This window comes from Theobroma cacao, chromosome 1 (genome assembly GCF_000208745.1).
Source record: "Theobroma cacao cultivar B97-61/B2 chromosome 1, Criollo_cocoa_genome_V2, whole genome shotgun sequence".
NCBI classification, from domain to species: Eukaryota; Viridiplantae; Streptophyta; class Magnoliopsida; order Malvales; family Malvaceae; genus Theobroma; species Theobroma cacao.
Genome location: NC_030850.1, coordinates 710701 through 729694, shown reverse-complemented (window position 1 = coordinate 729694; position 18994 = coordinate 710701). Strand labels below are relative to the sequence as shown.

The window sequence follows — 18994 nt, the reverse complement described above, 5'->3', positions numbered from 1 at the left end:
AGACCCTGCAAAGCAATAAAAGCATAGGAACGAACTACTTTCAGAGATACTTGCAAACCCTAAATCAATCAGTACAATCCAGTGATAGGTGAGGGTAAGCCTAGTATGGTTACTGAAGCCACTTTCGGTTGTCTATGGACATCCCTCGGCACCACACCAGCCAAACAATCAAAGGATAAAATCCTGACGGTCGACGCTCAAAATCAAATACTATAAACAAATCCGTATAGTCAGTATGTAACCAAGACTGCCCATCTCAAGCACTGTTTAAAAAGAATATTCCCTGCAATATTTTTTTACTTTACATTTGATAACATAAACTAGCATAGGAATCATGATCCTTGTCTATGTTTAAACAATTTTCAACCTCTTCGTCGGAACGTGCCATGAATACACATAAAAAGAAGCGAATATTCTGTTTGAATCACGATTTGCAATTTTCTATGATAATTTGGAATGCTAATGCAGTGATCATGACATGGAAAACCTCACCATAGAAAATGCTACAAGTGAAAAGACAAAGTCACGTTGCACTTTCCAAATTGGCAAATCCTAAGTGGTGAAGATCTCGGTTGCTGGGGTCCCGAGCAATTGGGCAGGTTTGTAAACGAGTTCAACGACCCGGGCATGTGTTCTTAAATTCACTTCAGCTGGAACGGTCTCAAGTTTATGGCACAACCAAAACCCCACCACCAAATCTCTGCTATTTATTGAAAAGGCGTTCCTGAGCTTTTTTATGTTCCATGTCTGTCGGGTCGTGTTGGTCCATTTATTCAATACCCTGAAAGCAGAATTTGGATTAGTGTTTACAGTTTGAAGATAGAAATGGAGAAAGCAGAGACTAGAGAAGGGAAATCGTTGGAAGAAACCCCATCTTGGGCTGTTGCTACTGTGATCATTGTCATGGTTTCTTTTGGTTACCTGGTTCATCACTCTTTGAAAAAGTTTGGAGAGGTAAAACTTGTCACCTGTTTTTGATTCTCTAATCTCTCATGAATCTGGAAACCCTCCAGGCTCCAAGTTTTTTTGTTTCTGATGTATTTGCATCTCCATATCACTTTCTTCAATCTATAGTGGTTGGACAAGACTAAGCGGAAATCTCTGATGGCAGCCTTGGAGAAGATTAAAGATGGTAAAGAATTGGTTTGAGATTGATTTTGTTTGATGCAATTGTTCTGAGAAGCAGAATTCTTTTGGTCTCATCATATCAATCTTTTGTGTCAGCAGAATTGATGCTTTTTGGAGTTCTCTCGTTGTTGATGGGTCATTGGATTACCTTCTTTGCTAAAATTTGCGTCAAATCATCGACATTGAATAGCCGATTCTATCCTTGCGCAAAGGTTGATGATCGATTGATGGTACAACACATGCTTGTTCCAAGTTCCAAATACTTGAACAACACGATTTCTAGAAAGCAGCAAACTGCCAGGCGGTATGACTACTGTCCTGAGGTAGCATCACTTCCTGCTGTTGGCTTTGAGTCTTGAGATGCTTGGATACTTTCCTGCTTTGTCTGTTTAGTAATGGAAGTGTTATGATTCTGTTTTCCATAACCTGGAACATATATTTTTCACTTTACATTTGCTACTGCAAGGAATTTCTTCACAAATGTGCAATTTGTTTTCCAGGGTCAGGATTCTTTTGCTTCATATGAAAGCCTTGAGCAGCTTCACAATTTCATATTTGTGCTTGGCGTCACCCATGTTTCTTACAGCTTTATTGCCATCGCGTTGGCTATGATTAAGGTTGATGCATCTTCTTACTAATACAAATCCTATTTTGCACCTTAATTTTGGTCTTAATATTTGCCAAGAAAGCCCCAAGTTTACAGTTAAGTTTATGCAGATTTATAGCTGGAGAACATGGGAGAACCAAGCCAAGACTATGGCTATTCAATATGTACAAGGTGCAAATCTTTCCAGCTGATGTTAGGACTTTAATTCTATGTATTCTTCGTTAAGATTTCATTCTAGAGAGTACCAATCTCATCCCTATTGCATTGTTTTCTGAATCTAGATTCCTCACAAGCTGTACCAGATAATTTGAAAATGAGGCGATTGACTACTTTCATTTTTCACAATGTTTCCCACCCATGGAGCCAACACAGAGTTCTTGTTTGGCTGGTAGTCTTCTCGAGATCTTGTATATATTGCCAGCTTACCAATTTGCTACTTAGTTATTTTCATTAATCTATACAAAAAGCAGATTTTTTTCCTTCCTTTTTTATGCGAGGAATAAAGCAATTGAGAATCTGCACTTCTTGTTGTCAATACAATGAACTCTCTTGATACTTCTCGACAACATTGGCTGTATGTCACATCTATCAACAATCATGGTTATATTTTCATGATTTTGCTGAAAGTTTCCTGTGCTTGCAAGATCATCTCACCAAGTTACCTCTAACTAAATGTAGCTTCAAAGATGGTTCTTCACCTGTCTTTATTGCTTGTAATTCCTGCACAGTACCATTTACTTTGAAGTGATTTTAATATGTATTATCATGCAGCTTTGTTTCAGCCGCCAGTTCTGGATTTCCATAAACCGAGCTGACTACATGGCTTTGCGCTTGGGCTTCATTACTGTATGTCCATTAGGTTCAACTAGAGGTTTAGCTCCTTAGATCTCTTTGAGTGTGAGCATACATTATTTAATTTATGCCATGCTCGTGTCCTTTACTTCTTAGGATTCCTTTCCTTTTAAGGAAGGGAGGCTGCCATGATCATATGAACGATAATTCACAGGGGTTTGAAGGACTCTAAAGAAACTATTTAGAGCTAGTGAAAGAAATGAGCATGTGGTAGAATTTGAATGGTGAATAACTAATTTTCTTTTTTTTTTATTCTTTTTTTAGACTCATCAACTTCCTTTGACATATGATTTTCATAATTATATGGTTCGAAGCATGGAAGAAGAATTTCGAGATATTGTTGGCATTAGGTACAGCATCTACTCTGACATGCACATTGGTAACAAACCACTTTGAAATTATGGAATCAAATTGTAAAGCAATTAAATATAGTTTCTTGCTGTAATAATTGTTCTACATAAATCAGAAGCAATCTTTATATTGGTTTTTCTCCTTCTATAGCAGCAAGATTGATTTAGTTATATTGCATTTCTTTTGCAGCGTGCCCTTGTGGATTTATGCCATACTATGCGTCTTTCTTGATTTCCATGGTAATTTTCCTTCTGCTTCTGAGAAACTAATACATGCATAGGTTGCCTGAGCTATTGTGGTGTTTGCCCCCTGCTGATGCAGGTAGACACCACTTTTAGCTGCTTGCTGTTGTCTTTCTGAAGCTAAAACCAGTTAAATGAAACTGTCATGTTATCCCTTTTTTCTTGTCCATTGAGGTTGTTAGGACATCCATGGAAATTGAACAGCCCTTTGAGGCCTCAACTACATTACACTTCTGCAATTTTCACTTTTTTTTTTGTCTGTTAACAACTACCTGCTCCTTTAATTGCCCAAATTGTAATGGGATCAAAAACATTTGCAATTCAATGTTCATGCATCAATATAACCCTTCAGCTTTAATCATTTACAAATATATCTTGCTTGATGTTTGTCCTGAAAGGATTGATATTCTTTTGTCAGGAACCCATATTTACTTCTGGCTTTCATTCCTTCCAGCCATTGTACGTCTTCATCATTGCATTCGTCTTTTAAATGTTTACAGCGACTAACAAGTCACAACCTACACGTTCCTGATTTTTCTTTTTCTTCCATTGTGATATAAATAAAAGTTGATACTGCTAATTGGTACAAAACTGCACCGTGTGGTGGTGAAATTGGCTGTTGAAACCATGGAGCACAGTACATGGGCGGGTTTTCAGCAGTTTAATCTGAGAGATGAACTCTTTTGGTTTGGAAGGCCCAGGTTTCTTCTATGGTTGATACAGCTTATTTCGTTTCAAGTAAGTGAAGTGATAATATCTTATTGCTTTCATTTGTACTACAAAGTTTGAGTTCTTGTCCATTAACAAGCACTTTGCTTTCAGAATTCATTTGAGATGGCTTCATTCATTTGGTCACTGGTAAGACTTTTGTATTGATGCTCAATTTGACTTGCAGTGCATATCCTTTTAGATGTAATTTAGAATTATACTGGGGAAGTGAATCTGTAATCATACTGCTACAAGATTTTTCAGCCCATTTCATAGAGAAAAAAAAACAGAAACAGTTCTGGGAAACTCTGATGAAGCATTAATTACCTTCTGCCTTATTCTGATCAGTTGCAGATAGGTTAGAACAAGACAGGGTTTTTCTGGTTTTCTGTGTCTTATGATACAAGTCCTTTCTACAAGCCATTGTGTATGGTTCTGATTCTGAGTTCTGCTTTCAGTGGGAAATCAATGATTCTTCTTGCTTCATGGAGAACCAAGGCTACCTCGTGACTCGTTTGGCATTCGGGTACTATAAAAACACCATCCTGACATTATATCATTGTAGTGATTTTCAACTGCTGACTCTCTGCTACTACTAAGAATCACATCATGTATTTGCTGGCCATTTCATGCAGTATCATCTCCCAGTGCTGGTGTAGCTTCATTACATTCCCACTCTATGTCATAGTTACACAGGTTTGAACTCATTGATCTTTCTGCTTCTTCAGCTCTCTCCCTCTCCATCTCCTATCTCTCTCACACACACACACATTGGGATTGTGGTTATAGATGGGATCAAGGTTCAAGAAAACTGTAGTTTCTGAAAACGTGAGGGTCTCACTATCCAAATGGAAAAAGAGAGTGAAGGAAAAGCATGGTTCCTCTGCTTCACTCCTCAAGGAGTCACACTCAACCTCATCCTTGAACTCAGCGGAAACTGACATACATAAAGCCTACAGCTTCGCCTCAAGCAGCACGGAACAAGGAACCTCGACACACAAAGAAGCATATTTCCTGCAGCAGGAGGCCTCTGGCATTGCATCAGAGAGTTCAACACACGAATCATCATCGCCCAGAGGCAAGAAGCAGAAGGTTCAAATCTAGCTTTTACCTTGGGGATTAGCCATGGCCATGATGATGACAAGCTCAATCATATTGAAGATGAAAAACGTCTCGTTTAACCTTGATCCTTTGTTCTTGTTTGGGATCATATACTTACAAAAACCTATCTAAATTCATTAATTAGCCATCTCTAGTGCCTAAAAATTTCAAATGAATTAAATTATATAATCAAATTATATAATAAATTCGCATAATTTTAAATATCAAATTTGACAAGATCATCTGTCAATTCATTTGTAACTCCATAAATATGATATATTTTTATTATCTTTTCAACTACAATTTAAGATTTCGATATATAAAATAAATTTTTTTCAAATTTTCACAATAAATCTTAATCTTGAATGTAAATAAAAAAATATAATATTTTTAAATTTTCACAATTTCATTAATTTTAACCACTTTTTTCAAATAATAAAACATATTATAAACTTTTCTTCTATTCAATAATCCATTGTGCTTTCTCATTATTTTTTTTCTCTTTTCCTTTAAAAGCGATGTAAAAACCAATAAAAATGGTCGAAATTTTAAAGATTAAAAAAATTTTATTTTTATTAAACAATTAAAAACATGGTTGTATTCCTTCCAATTGCATCTGGACAAAAAGGCCATTTTACGCGTGGCAGTGCTTCATTGGCTAAAAGACATCGTTTTCTTGTCATAGCCTATAGCTATATATTTCAAGAGCACCTGCTGTTCTTGTCCAAACTCCGTCGTTTTGGAAACAGCAAATCCGTCTCCTTCAAGTAAACTGTTAAGCCCCAAAGAGTTCTTCCCTTTCTCTCGATCCTTCCTTGGTTTCTCATCTCCATCGTTTAACCATGGTGCTCGAGGTAAACCAAAATCTCATTTCGCTTTTCTGTTCCCAAATTCTATTTTTTTTTAATTTCCTCTCAATTCAACTCAGTTGCTTTAATCCTAATTTTGTGTACACCGAATAGGCAACGATGATCTGTATCGACAATTCGGAGAGGATGCGAAACGGTGATTACTCTCCCTCTAGATTTCAAGCTCAAGCCGATGCTGTTAATCTTATTTGCGGAGCTAAAACTCAGGTACACAGGATAAAGAAGAAGCTTTGATCTTTCTTTAGTTGAAAATGAAAGAAAAAGATTTCGAATCTTTTTAAACGTGTGGTGTTTCTTTTATTGTACGTGCATTTTAGGGTTTAGTTGATTTTATTGAATCGGATGTGTTATTTTTGCAGTCTAATCCAGAGAATACAGTGGGAGTTTTAATAATGGCAGGAAAAGGAGTTCGTGTTTTGGTCACTCCTACCAGTGATCTTGGCAAACTCTTAGCTTGCATGCATGGTTCGTTTCTTTAGGCTTATACTTCAGTTCTCTTAACATTGTTGACTCTGATAATAAATGGATGTTATCATGTTGAAAGATACTAAATCGGAGTTTTTGGTTATGCTGATTTAGGTTTAGAAATTGGTGGTGAAATGGACTTGGCAGCTGGGATTCAGGTGGCTCAGTTAGCGCTTAAGCATCGCCAGAATAAAAAGCAGCAGCAAAGGATTATTGTCTTTGCTGGAAGGTTTGCTTTTTGTTGCTTATGTCTGTTAACTAAGAAATGTTTTCTTTCTATGCTTTTTGGTTGTTATGTGCGATGATTGCTTGCAGTCCTATCAAACCTGACAAGAAGTCATTGGAGATGATTGGAAGGAAGTTGAAAAAGAATAGTGTAGCTCTTGATATTGTAAATTTTGGTGAAGATGATGAAGGGAAGACAGAGAAGCTGGAAGCGCTTCTAGCTGCTGTTAACAATAATGATTCCAGTCACATTGTTCATGTTCCTGCTGGTCCTAATGCTCTCTCTGATGTACTTATAAGGTTAGTGGTTTGGATGTTTCTGATTTGTGCATGTTATTGTCTGGATAAATTGTGTTTTTATTGCTAATACTGGAATTTCTATTATCCATGGCAGTACCCCCATCTTCACTGGGGATGGGGAAGGTGGAAGTGGCTTTGCAGCTGCGGCAGCAGCAGCTGCAGCTGGTGGAGTCTCTGGTTTTGAGTTTGGTGTGGATCCCAACCTTGATCCTGAATTGGCCCTTGCTCTTAGAGTTTCAATGGAAGAGGAGAGGGCCAGGCAAGAAGCGGCTGCTAAAAAGGCAGCAGAGGAGGCATCTAAACAAGAAAAGGGTGGGGAACAACAATCTAGCTCACAGGATGCAACAATGACTGAACATGCCAGTGGGGCAACTTCAGAAGCTGATAATAAGAGAAACGATTTATCAGTTAGTATCATTAGCTTCTGATATAATTTTTCTGTTCTTTTTGTGATGCGCTGCATTTGTAATGTTGATGGTCTAATGTTAAATAGTTTCTGATCCTTTGTCAGATCATATGACTGTTTGTAAAGACTATTATGTGTCTCATCATTACTTGGTTTGATAGGATAGCTGCTTCAAGCTGGATGATTGTCTCATAAAAGAAGACATGATTGGCGTTTCGATATTCTTTCATGTTGAGACAACTGACATTGAGTTGGTTACAGGACGATGACAATGCTTTACTACAACAGGCGCTTGCAATGTCCATGGATGAGCCTGCCTCTAGCCATGATGTACAGGACACAGAGATGTCAGATGCAGCTGCAGATGATCCAGAGCTTGCTTTAGGTAAGTACAGCTGAGTCGTTTTTATTACTTCCACCTGGATAAAGTAGCATATCTGTGTCAACTATTTCCTTTCTTTGTCAAAAAAAGAAGCCCAGTTATATTGATGTTAGGCACATTTCCATTCTTTTATTTTTAGCGGTTTAGGGTTTTTTGACGTTGCATTTGATGGTGAATGATGACCAAAGAGTGTCCTTTTTGTCACTTAATTTTTTTGAATGATTCCTACAAGTAAAATATTCATACTATCTGTAGCTTGCTATGCAAGTTAAATCATCCCTAAGAATCAGCTCTCTTTTGTCTCCGAAACTTTATGGATGTAGACCCTGGGTATGTCCAGATAATTTTACTTTCTTCTGCATGCTGATTTAATTTCCTATACTTCCAATTCTTGCAGCTCTTCAATTATCCGTGCAAGACAGTGCAAAAGATTCATCTAGTCAGGCAGATGTGAGCAAGTTGTTAGCAGACCAGTCCTTCGTATCCTCCATCCTTGCATCGGTATGTCTACTGCAGTTTCTGTTTTATCTTTTTCCTCCTCACAGCAAGTTCTGTGTTAAAAAATAAAGCTCGTGTAATGGTAAATAATTGCTTTTGCAGCTTCCTGGGGTAGATCCAAATGATCCTTCAGTTAAGGAGGTGCTTGCTTCCATGCAAAGCCAGTCTGAGGTGAGCTCATCAAACTTAGTGGTAGGTTTAAATGCTTTATAGCAGGAATTGAGATATGGTTCTGAGTGTTAAAGACTTGGGGTTAAATCCTGTTTTAAAAAGGGATTGGAGTGTTAGGTAGAACTATTCTTAAATTGTAGCTTTATTACTGGACTCAAATATAGGTTTTATAACATCAATTTTTATGTCTGATTCTAATTTATATATGAAAATATGTGCTTTTTATCATTAAATTTGTTTTCAATGATTTCTGATGATATTATGCCACCCTTGTAGACCCAGCAGAAGCAGGATGAGGACAAGGCACCAAATGAGGAGAAGTGATTTTTCTTTGAATTTCCTTTTCTTTCAGGTTGCAGTTTCTGATTTCACCTAGTTCATGATACACTCCAATTTGCCACTTCTCTTAGTAACCTCTTGGAGAGTTCTAGTGTTTGGTATGACTGATTTTTTTTTTTTTTTTTGAAATCAGATTCCTTGTGCAGATTTGGAAGCTCCTGATTGCAGCCACTCGATATTCATGTAGATGGGTATTATTTGTTCTAAAGGCTTTGGAAGAGTTTCTGATATTTTCATGTCAAAGAATTGTAACATTGAAATGTAACTCTTTGATGTTTCCACTAGTTATATACTACACATATATATCCCCCAAGTACAGATTGAGAATGTCATCATGCATGGAAAACTTATTTGCAATGAGATCCAATCTTTTTTCCCCCCACTTTCCAAAGGAAACAACGATTACTATGTTCATTTCTAGTAAGTTCCAATGGTTGAAATTTAGTTGCCATTTTTTTAGAATGAAAAAGTGGGATATAAGGTTCAAATATTGGCCAAAGCCATGCCCAAATTTTGAGTCACATCTCTGCAGGTGCCAAATGACAAACACACAGGATGATTTTCTTCCATTTCTTTTGAAAGATTCACCTGTAAATATGACTCAACATCAGGCTAAGTTTGAATTCAACTACACGTAGCAAGGTAATCTCGAGTGAGAATCACCTTAAAAAAAGGACTACGAAACTATCAATTTGTTTGTACTCACTGGGAAAAGGCCAACTCTGAGCCTAGGCCGGTCAACAAATTCCCAGAGCAAAACCCAAGAATTTTGTCCTTTTTATTTTGGTTTTACCCTAATCTTATCCTTGGTTTTGACTTCTCTTACATCTATAAAATGAAAAAGAAAGAAGAAAAGGTATAGCACGTGTAGTTCTAGAGAGATAGAGACTTGGTCCATTGCTGTTAGTTGATGGCGGCTAAGTGAAATACCAAACAAGTAGGAAAAATTTTGCACTCAAAACTGTATGTTAGTGTATGTTTTCCACATTCGAGAGATGACATTGGGTCCTTCTAGCTGAAGATTTCCTCTCCTATGATAAGATACGCCTTCTCTAGTTGAAAAGTCCAATGCATACCAAAATGTCAAGAAAAAAGGCTTACTAATGGTAGGCCTGTTATACCAAAGCGCTGATGCATGAATACCCATACATTCAAGAGACCAATCTACATTCAGACAGGAAGAGTATTGCTTTCTGTGTTGGCAGCTTAGCTTTAACTCCCAAGACCTAATTGTCCCATCCTTAATTATCCTATCAAGCATAAACCTTTTCTGCAGCAATCAAATGATTCAAATCCAATAAGAAGAAGGGGTACTTCTAATTATAGTAAATCTATGTCAGCCCTCCAATCATGGGAAAATCAGGCAGGGTTGGTTCCTTTACAACATACCAACAAAGGGAAGATCTCCTGCTACTACTAGTACTTCCACAGTTTTGCTCCACATTGACACCTACTTCCAACCCGTTGGATTCATGTACCCAACAATGAGACACAGATCCAACGGCCAGGATCTCAAGTTGTTAGTGGGGACCTTGCTGACTCTTCCTGAGTTCTGACATGACCCACAAACCAGGCATTAACTTCAGAATCCGTTGTTCAACATTTTGCATCTTTGACACTAACCAATTACCATCATTCTATAGAATAGTGAACTCTTTGTAGACAAATCTATTTAATCCCTGTCAAAACTGCACCAAAAACTGAGCTTTGGCCGGCCCGCCAGCCAGCAAATGCCAGAACAAGATTCGTTTGTCATTTTGTTATTGTAATAAAAAATTCTTGGCATTGACTGTTCCGTTTCTATAAATTCAACAGGTTGGCAGCAGAGCAGAAAATGAAATGGTATTGCTAGGTGAAAAAAAAAAACTAAAAATGAGAAAAGGTGAAAGTTGTTTAGCTTCAGCTTTTGTTGTTCTTGTTGTTGCTGTTTGTGGTCTGAAGGTGAAATCAGTTAAAGGAGTGCACGTGAAGTACAACACCGGAGCTGGGATTGTTCCCGGAAAGCTGAACGTTCATCTGGTCCCACATTCACATGATGATGTTGGCTGGTTGAAGACTGTTGATCAGTACTATGTTGGATCAAACAACAGCATTCAGGTTGATGATTCTTATGTCATTAATATTCAGCTATGGTTCCACCGAGGGATCCTGGGACTGATAGTGAGCCTGGAGTTGCAGTCTTTAATGATGAACTTTGGGGTTTTTTTTATTTTTTCCAGGGTGCTTGTGTTCAGTATGTGCTGGACTCAGTTGTTGATGCATTGCTTCGGGATTCAAATAGGAAGTTTGTGTTTGCTGAGATGGTAAATATATCCAGTTGATTACTGTTGGATTATATTTCCTTTATCCCATTATTGAGATTGATTGTGATTGTAAATAAGACAAATACTATAGTATGTGCATTGAACTGCCTCTTGGGGTTCGTTGAATACCTGAAATAAGCCTAATCAGAAGCTTCACAGGGTTGGATTTCCTCTTAGAAGAATGATTATCATAGCATAGTAATTTCAAACTTTTCATCTGATACTAACTGGCTAGTTGCTACCATCATCTAATCACATAGTTTGGCATCAATTGTAGGCCTTTTTCCAAAGATGGTGGACAGAACAAAGTCTGGAAATACAAGAACAAGTGAAAAAACTTGCAGATGCTGGTCGATTGGAATTCATGTATGTTGATTCTTGAGCAACTTCAAATTTGAAACTTTGAGTGCTAGAGTATGTATGTAACGTGCCTTTTAAGGATGGATCTGCAGTAATGGTGGCTGGTGTATGCATGATGAAGCCACAACACATTACATAGACATGATTGATCAATCAACTTTAGGTCATCGCTTGATAAAGGAGCAATTCAACAAGGTTCCTCGTGCTGGGTGGCAAATTGATCCTTTTGGTCATTCTGCTGTGCAAGGTTACCTGCTTGGTGCTGAGGTGCATAATTCAATCAAATTGCTGATCAATCCATTTCCTTTTTCAGGATAATTACTCTGTTCACAAGCAAAGCTTAACCAACTCTCTCCAGTTAACTAATTTTCTCAGATATTCAAGACTTATTTTGTTTGTCAATAATCTGAAGAAATGACATATTTTGGTTAATTACATTGTTCCGGCAGCTAGGTTTTGATTCAGTGCATTTTGCAAGAGTTGATTATCAGGATAGAGCACAACGCAAGAATGACAAAACTCTGGAGGTTATATGGCGGGGGTCCAAAACTTTTCGATCTTCATCTCAGGTTTGGTACACAAAATCCTGCAATTTTAACCCTTTCATTCAGTAAGGAGTTTGGTTGTATTAATTCTTTACCTGTTGGTCTCTCTGCAGATTTTTGCCAATGCTTTTCCTGTTCATTATAGTCCACCTACTGGTTTCCATTTTGAAGTGGATGATTCTGACTTGCCTGTCCAGGTTCCAATACTTAAGAAGAGTTAATGTCATTGTCATCTATATATTGGCTGTTGTTCACATTTAGTGTGGCCTCATGCATTACTTGTTACGACTGCAGGATAATCCTCTTCTATTTGATTACAATGTGGAACAGCGGGTTAATGATTTTATTAATGCTGCAATGACCCAAGTAAACTATCTGCTCCCTTTTTCTATTTGGTTGCTTCTGGAGTTGGCCTGTTGTCTTATGGCTTCTAAAAGGTGTACTTTTTAGCATCTTCTGCAGCTCTAGGTGAACCATAAACATTCATATGACAGTTGATTTTCCCTTCATTCTGTATAGGCAAATGTGACAAGGACAAACCATATTATGTGGACAATGGGAGATGATTTCCAGTACCAGTATGCTGAATCTTGGTTCAGGCAGATGGACAAATTGATTCACTATGTTAACAAGGTAGTTCAAATGGCGAAATCAATTTAATTGTTGATTTTTCAAACCCTTGATGCAGAACAGGTTGTTTAGGGAAAATATATTCATATAATTGGTCTATTTTCCAGTTTGTCTTCCTTTTCCAATTTCATTATTATTTGTGCTTAATTTTCTCAGGATGGTCGAGTGAATGCCTTGTATTCTACACCATCCATCTATACTGATGCAAAACATGCTGCAAACGAATCATGGCCACTTAAAACTGATGACTATTTTCCGTGAGCACTACATAATCTTGTCCTTCTAGTTCTCCTTTGGTTTACCCCTTTTTCTTTTCCAGTTTACTAACTTAGACTAATCAACGCATATGCTTGTCTGATGAATCTTGGCAGTTATGCAGACAGCCAAAATGCTTATTGGACTGGATATTTCACAAGTCGGCCAGCCTTGAAACGATATGTTCGGATGCTTAGTGGATATTATTTGGTATGACATCACAATTGCTCCTATTTGTTGGGCAGAAATGTTGAATCACAATGAGATAAGGAGGAATTCTTTTCCTTATCCTGTATAGACTACATTTACTTGATGATGCAATTGATACAACCCCGAACCTACCCTGAGACTCAACTAGTCTATATGGTTTTTGTTCAAAACTTCCCTTCTAGTTTTTTGTTGTGACAACTGATTTGCCATGAGGATAAAGAGCAGATCTCAATGAAGTCTCTTTGTGAATGTTGTTTACGGTAAATTTGACCTGCTTTTCCCTATGTTTGAAATAGGCGGCAAGACAACTTGAATTCTTCGTGGGAAAGACATCCAATGGTCCCAATACTTTTAGTTTGGGAGATGCACTAGGTATCGCACAGCACCATGATGCCGTCAGTGGTACTGCCAAACAACATACAACAGATGACTACTCAAAACGGCTTGCTATAGGAGGCACTGAGGTTGGCAGCTAACTTCCTCAATTTGACCCTCTTAGCTTGTTTTAATATCTTGTAACATTGTTGTTTATGTATGACGGAATTTTAGTTCTGTCCTTTCACATTGAACAACTTTTTAATTAATTTACAGGCTGAAGCTGTTGTATCTTCTGCTCTCTCATGCCTAACTAAGAAAACTCCTGGAGATAAATGTGAAGAACCTGCATCGACATTTAGCCAGGTAAGGCATTAAGAGGTGTTAATGTTTCCCTATCTGGATGAAGAGATGGTTCTTTGATATATTTCACACATCCAAGAATTTTTTTTCAAAGTTCACAATATCTTTGTTTTTTATTTTGTAGTCTACATATTCATCATGCCTCTCAGACTTGACCCTGCAAAAGAAACTGTATATTTGCAGCAATTGCTGAAGCAATTTACTTTAATAATTAGTTTCCCTTCTTGGCCTAACACTGATCTTTTCGACCATTTCTAACAGTGCCAATTGGTCAACATCAGTTACTGTCCACCAACGGAGAAAGATATTCCAGAAGGGAAGAGTCTGGTAATTTTTCTGCATTTTTCTAGTTTTGTTTACAATAATGCGTTGTTGAAATTTCATCCACTTTTTGTGCCAAAAGGAAAAAGAATAAAGGAACTTTCACTCACCTTTTGTAAATGGTCACTTTCAGGTGGTGGTGGCATATAATCCTCTTGCATGGGATCGTACTGAAATTGTTAGAATTCCGGTCAGTACCTTTAGGTGTTCTCTTTTTGGAATTGTAGATCAAACAATGTCTCCATAACTCGATGTTGTGAAATGATCATGAGCTCGGTCTTTCTTTATTGCACATAAGATTCAATGAGCTTTTCCAGGAAAAGAGTTGACCTGAAATCAGAAAGTAAAATGGATATTGAAAGCATTAAGTAGGTTTGTTAATGAACTCCAACTTGTTCTCTGCAGTTTAATCAGTAAGGCTACAGCCATGTTCTGGTTTATGTTAACTTACTATAGTGGTGTAACTTTTGTGTCTTGTCTAGAACCCCAAAGGACTAATATATCTAAGAATAATTGCACTTTTAATCTGATTTGGAAGTGATACCTTTTATCAGGTTAATGATGCAGATCTTGTTGTCCAAGATTCATCTGGCAATAACATTGAGACACAATATTTAGCTTTGGATAATGCTACAAGAAATGTAAGGGACTTCTATACAAAGGCTTACTTGGGACTGTCATCAGATACAGTTCCAAAGTATTGGCTACTCTTTCAAGTATCTGTACCACCACTAGGTTGGAATACTTACTTTGTTTCTAAAGGAGCTGGGAAAGGTAGAGTTTTTGACTGTTGGTGTTAAGTTTATTCAAGCTAAAACAATTCTGAACTAGGTTATGTGAAGCTTATTTTCTTACTTGACCTGTTCTATCTTTTTGTTTTCCAATGATATAGGACAACGCAGAGTTGGAATTATATCGGCAACAAGTCCACAAAATGAGACAACTGAAATTGGAAATGGAAATCTGAAAATGTCCTTTTCTACAAGTTCTGGCCAACTGCAACGGATGTATAATTCTAGAACGGGAGTAAGTTGTTTCTTGTTTCCTGACATTGATCATCAGACTTAAATCTCTTGATTTGGTGGTTATACATGATCTGCAGTGGATTTAGCCGTAATTGACCTGTCTTAAAGCCATTAGTAGAAAGGACAGTGCACATTTGTCTTTTCTCTTCCCCCTTTGTTCTTCTTTGCTCTGACTTTTATTCAATAGGGGAACTATCGTTAAATATAGACATAGATGTTAAAGAAGCTAAATACCTCCCCCACCATGGGCATAGATTTCGTGTTGTTATTTCTTTATAGAAATGTTCTGAATGCCAGTTCACTTACTTTTTTATAACCATGTTTACTTTCCCAATTTACCAGGTTGATGTGCCGGTGCAGCAGAGCTACCTCTGGTACGGTTCGAGCACTGGTGATGCTGATCCCCAGGTAAGCAATCACTGCACTTAGATTTCAAATATAAGAGTTCAAGTTGAGGTGGAGAGAGCCTGCTGAAATGCCAGTTTTACAATTATGATCACTCTTTACAGGTTTCTGGTGCATATATATTCCGGCCTAATGGGGCACCTCCAACTGTTGTTTCACGCTCAGTAAGCCTCTTATGTTCGATATTGCCATCTCCTCGACATATCACTAGTCTAAGACATTCTATTTTGTAGAATTTTCAAATTTAACATTTTGTTTGTTCTGCAGGTGCCCTTGAAGGTCACTCGTGGACCCCTAGTTGATGAGATTCACCAACAGTTTAATGAGTGGATCTACCAGGTCATCATTTTTCTATGAGTTCACTTCCATGGTTCTGGACTGGTTTTTATTATAAGTGGCTGAAAAAGCTAGTTTAAGGCATTTAAAGGCTAAAAATATGTCTATTTATGTCCATTCATTAGGTCACCAGGCTTTACAAAGACAAGGAGCATGCTGAAATAGAATTCACAGTAAGGCACATCACCCTACTTTAAACCTTATTTGTCTTTTCGTTTTTGTTACTATTCTAAAATGTATTTGAACTGCATCTAACATTGAAACAATGTTTTAGATGAATGTTTTCTACTGTTTATAAAGTAGAAATGGTGTCATCTCTCTTGATACTTGCCAAGTATTACTGAACGATTTTCTATTTTGAAGATCGGTCCAATTCCCTTGGATGATAGTGTTGGAAAAGAGGTCATTACTCGGATGACAGCAAATATGGTCACAGACAAGGTGTTTTATACTGATTCTAATGGGAGAGACTTTCTAAAGCGGGTAACTTCTACAACATTCCTTCTCTATGAATATCTGATAGTCTTTACTTAAAGAAAATGAAGTTGTATCGGTTTCAATACGGACAAACTGGTTATCTTACATCATGAGGTTTCTACCTGCATTTGGGCTATTATAGTGCCAACCTGAAATGTATAATCATGGTTGTTTTTCAGGTTCGTGACTTCAGGGAAGATTGGAACCTTACAGTTACTCAACCTGTAGCAGGAAACTACTATCCAGTAATTTTCTCAACTCTAGCTTAGCTGACACTAAAATAGATGAGTCAAAACTCGCAATGATTACTTAGCTGAGGCTTGGCCAATCAGCCAAAATCTATGCAAAAGGTTCCATGCTATCATGCTGCGATTGTTAGTTAAATGTCAGGCAGCTTGAGATTAGTTTAGATCTTCACTGTTTTCCAGTTGCAGCAAAAAGACAGAGTTTGAAGCCGCTGTGGTTGTTCCTTTGCCTCTTTATGGTTTGACACATCATTCCCGATACCTTTGTTCCTTTCCACTGCAACTATCTACCATCTCTGCTTACTTATAATCATTACAGGTTTTCATGGCACGGACTGAGATGGTTCTGGCGTTTTGTTTTCATTATAAGCAATACTCCTATATTAAATGTGTTGAATCAATCTGTCTGATTTTTCCAGATTAACCTTGGGATTTATATTACGGATAAGAAATCTGAAATCTCTGTGTTGGTTGATCGTGCCACTGGAGGATCCAGTATTAAAGATGGAGAAGTAGAATTGATGCTTCACAGGTTTCGTTTAGATTCTGATTTTAAACATTCACACCTGGTATGCCTATTAACATAGATATGCACCAGCTGAATTCACTTTTCTGATGCACTAGGCGGATCATCAAGGATGATTCCAGAGGAGTAGGTGAAGCCCTTGATGAAAGCGTGTGCGTAGGAAGTGCATGCCAGGGACTGACGGTACACTCTTTCCATAGCAACAGCATTTCATTCAACATTCAATCACATCATCTGATGGGAATTGTGCCTATTTTTCTTTCCTATCTTGATGGTCATTCAGAAACTGATAGCCATGGGCAAAACTTGAAATCCTTCTACCTGATACATATTCTCTTGATGGTCTTGGCCCAGATTCGAGGGAATTACTATCTCAGCATCAACAAGATAGGGGAGGGTGCACGTTGGCGTCGGACAACTGGCCAAGAAGTTTACTCACCTCTTCTTTTAGCTTTCACGCATGAGGTATATATATATATACACACGACTTGATTCTGCCATGGAACATTTCCAACTGTTGTGGTATCATGATTGAATAAAATGATTGATCATTCAGAAAATGGAGACCTGGACGGCATCTCATTTGACAAAAGCAACTGCCATGGATCCAGGGTACAGCTTGCCGCTCAATGTTGCTTTAATTACTCTTCAGGTGAACAGTTTTAAACCCATTTCCAAACATGTTTTCTACTTGGAAAAATAGCTCTTTCTCTGAAAATACTAGTTTTGCAGGAACTGGATGATGGAAGTGTCCTCCTCCGTTTAGCACATCTGTATGAAGTATGTGACCCTAACCCACACTGCAGTTATGATTTCTTTTTGATTCTTGTGATGATCCGAGTCCAATACCACTTGACTTGTGATTCTTGTGAATGTTTTTATTAGGAGAGTGAAGATGCTACGCATTCAACTCTAGCAAAAGTTGAACTAAAGAAGATGTTCAATGGAAGAACGGTACCCGTCTAGCTTCTCCTTCTCATTGATGTTTCAACAAAAACCAGCCATTGATTTGTAGCTAACAGAAGATTGGAACTTCATTACTTTTGCCCAGATAAAGGAAGTGAAAGAAATGAGCTTAACAACAAACCAAGTCAAGTCAGAGATGAAGAAGTTGTCATGGAAGGTGGAAGGGGACGAAGGGAAAGAACCCTCCCCTGTCAGAGGAGGCCCTGTCGATAATTCAACACTTGTCGTCGAGCTTGGTCCCATGGAGATCCGCACTTTCACGTTGAAATTTTAATCACCCTGTTTTCACACTTTCAAGTCATTTTTGACCAAACCAAGCAAATAATGTAATTTCCATGGATGCTCTTTAAAAGCATTTGGTAATAGGTAGGAAATACAATAAATAGGCTAATTTTCCATTAAAAAAAAATACCCAAGTCCAACAATGTAAGCAACCCGATTCAATACAATAAAGATATTTAATATTCGGATTCAGTCAAATTTTAGATAGTAAAATTTTTATTTATCATGAGTTTAAGTTTTCATGATCTTAATTCAATTATAAAAAATAACTTTTAATATTAAATTTTAATTGGATGTATATTATTTTTTATTTATAAATTTTTTATAATCAACGTAGTACTTATGATTTTGACTTTATTTTTTTGAATTAATTTAATTTTTAATAATTATATACATTAAATTTTATTTTAAATTTAATTTAATTGAATATTTAACAAGTATGGATATTTAACAAATAGTGCATAAGATATTCGAATATGATTTTGGGTAAAAAATTTTAAAATTTAATAGGATATATACAAAATTCAAATATCTTTATCAAATAATAAAGTATAATAATATTTCACCCGTTGAATCGTTAATTTCAAGTTTTTTATGCAAAATTTATAATTATATTACTTAATACTTGGTGGATTTTTTTAAAATTAATACTTTTTAAATAACTTTATAAAAATATTTTTAAATATGAATAAATAGATTGATTTTAAATTTAAAGTATTTAATAAAAAAAGTCCAATAAGTCTTTTATGAAAAAGCCAAGCCCAACAATGTGATTCGGCCCAAATT

The 18994-nt window shown here is 37.0% G+C and overlaps 3 protein-coding genes across 4 annotated transcripts; all 3 read left to right on the top strand.

The window, feature by feature from the left end:
* LOC18610750 (MLO-like protein 4) lies at positions 483-5240 on the top strand. The gene is made up of 15 exons (XM_007046602.2): positions 483-954; positions 1075-1132; positions 1228-1451; positions 1629-1745; positions 1846-1906; positions 2017-2123; positions 2507-2581; positions 2852-2937; positions 3128-3177; positions 3599-3639; positions 3748-3918; positions 4003-4038; positions 4347-4414; positions 4524-4584; positions 4678-5240. Exons 1-15 carry the CDS (start codon positions 826-828, stop codon positions 4990-4992), a joined length of 1599 nt encoding a protein of 532 aa, XP_007046664.2. The 5' UTR covers positions 483-825; the 3' UTR covers positions 4993-5240.
* Positions 5698-9031, top strand: LOC18610749 (26S proteasome non-ATPase regulatory subunit 4 homolog). Of its 2 annotated transcripts, none has more exons than XM_018114399.1 (11): positions 5698-5843; positions 5952-6065; positions 6218-6323; positions 6438-6552; positions 6639-6848; positions 6943-7255; positions 7516-7639; positions 8034-8137; positions 8237-8326; positions 8582-8657; positions 8778-9031. In XM_018114399.1, exons 1-10 carry the CDS (start codon positions 5832-5834, stop codon positions 8627-8629), a joined length of 1236 nt encoding a protein of 411 aa, XP_017969888.1. In that variant the 5' UTR covers positions 5698-5831; the 3' UTR covers positions 8630-8657; positions 8778-9031. The 2 variants fall into 2 exon arrangements, with proteins under 2 accessions (XP_017969888.1, XP_007046663.2); XM_007046601.2 differs by having other exon boundaries at positions 5832-5843; positions 8237-8305.
* Positions 10004-18402, top strand: LOC18610747 (alpha-mannosidase). Its single transcript, XM_018113929.1, has 30 exons — positions 10004-10387; positions 10460-10741; positions 10864-10947; positions 11225-11313; positions 11400-11574; positions 11757-11876; positions 11966-12049; positions 12147-12218; positions 12372-12485; positions 12639-12739; positions 12854-12947; positions 13244-13411; positions 13539-13628; positions 13887-13952; positions 14080-14136; positions 14501-14720; positions 14839-14972; positions 15314-15379; positions 15481-15540; positions 15644-15715; positions 15838-15885; positions 16076-16195; positions 16369-16434; positions 16854-16966; positions 17059-17143; positions 17315-17425; positions 17517-17612; positions 17693-17740; positions 17846-17914; positions 18012-18402. The coding sequence occupies exons 2-30, from the start codon at positions 10484-10486 to the stop codon at positions 18198-18200; spliced, it is 3069 nt and encodes a 1022-aa protein (XP_017969418.1). The 5' UTR covers positions 10004-10387; positions 10460-10483; the 3' UTR covers positions 18201-18402.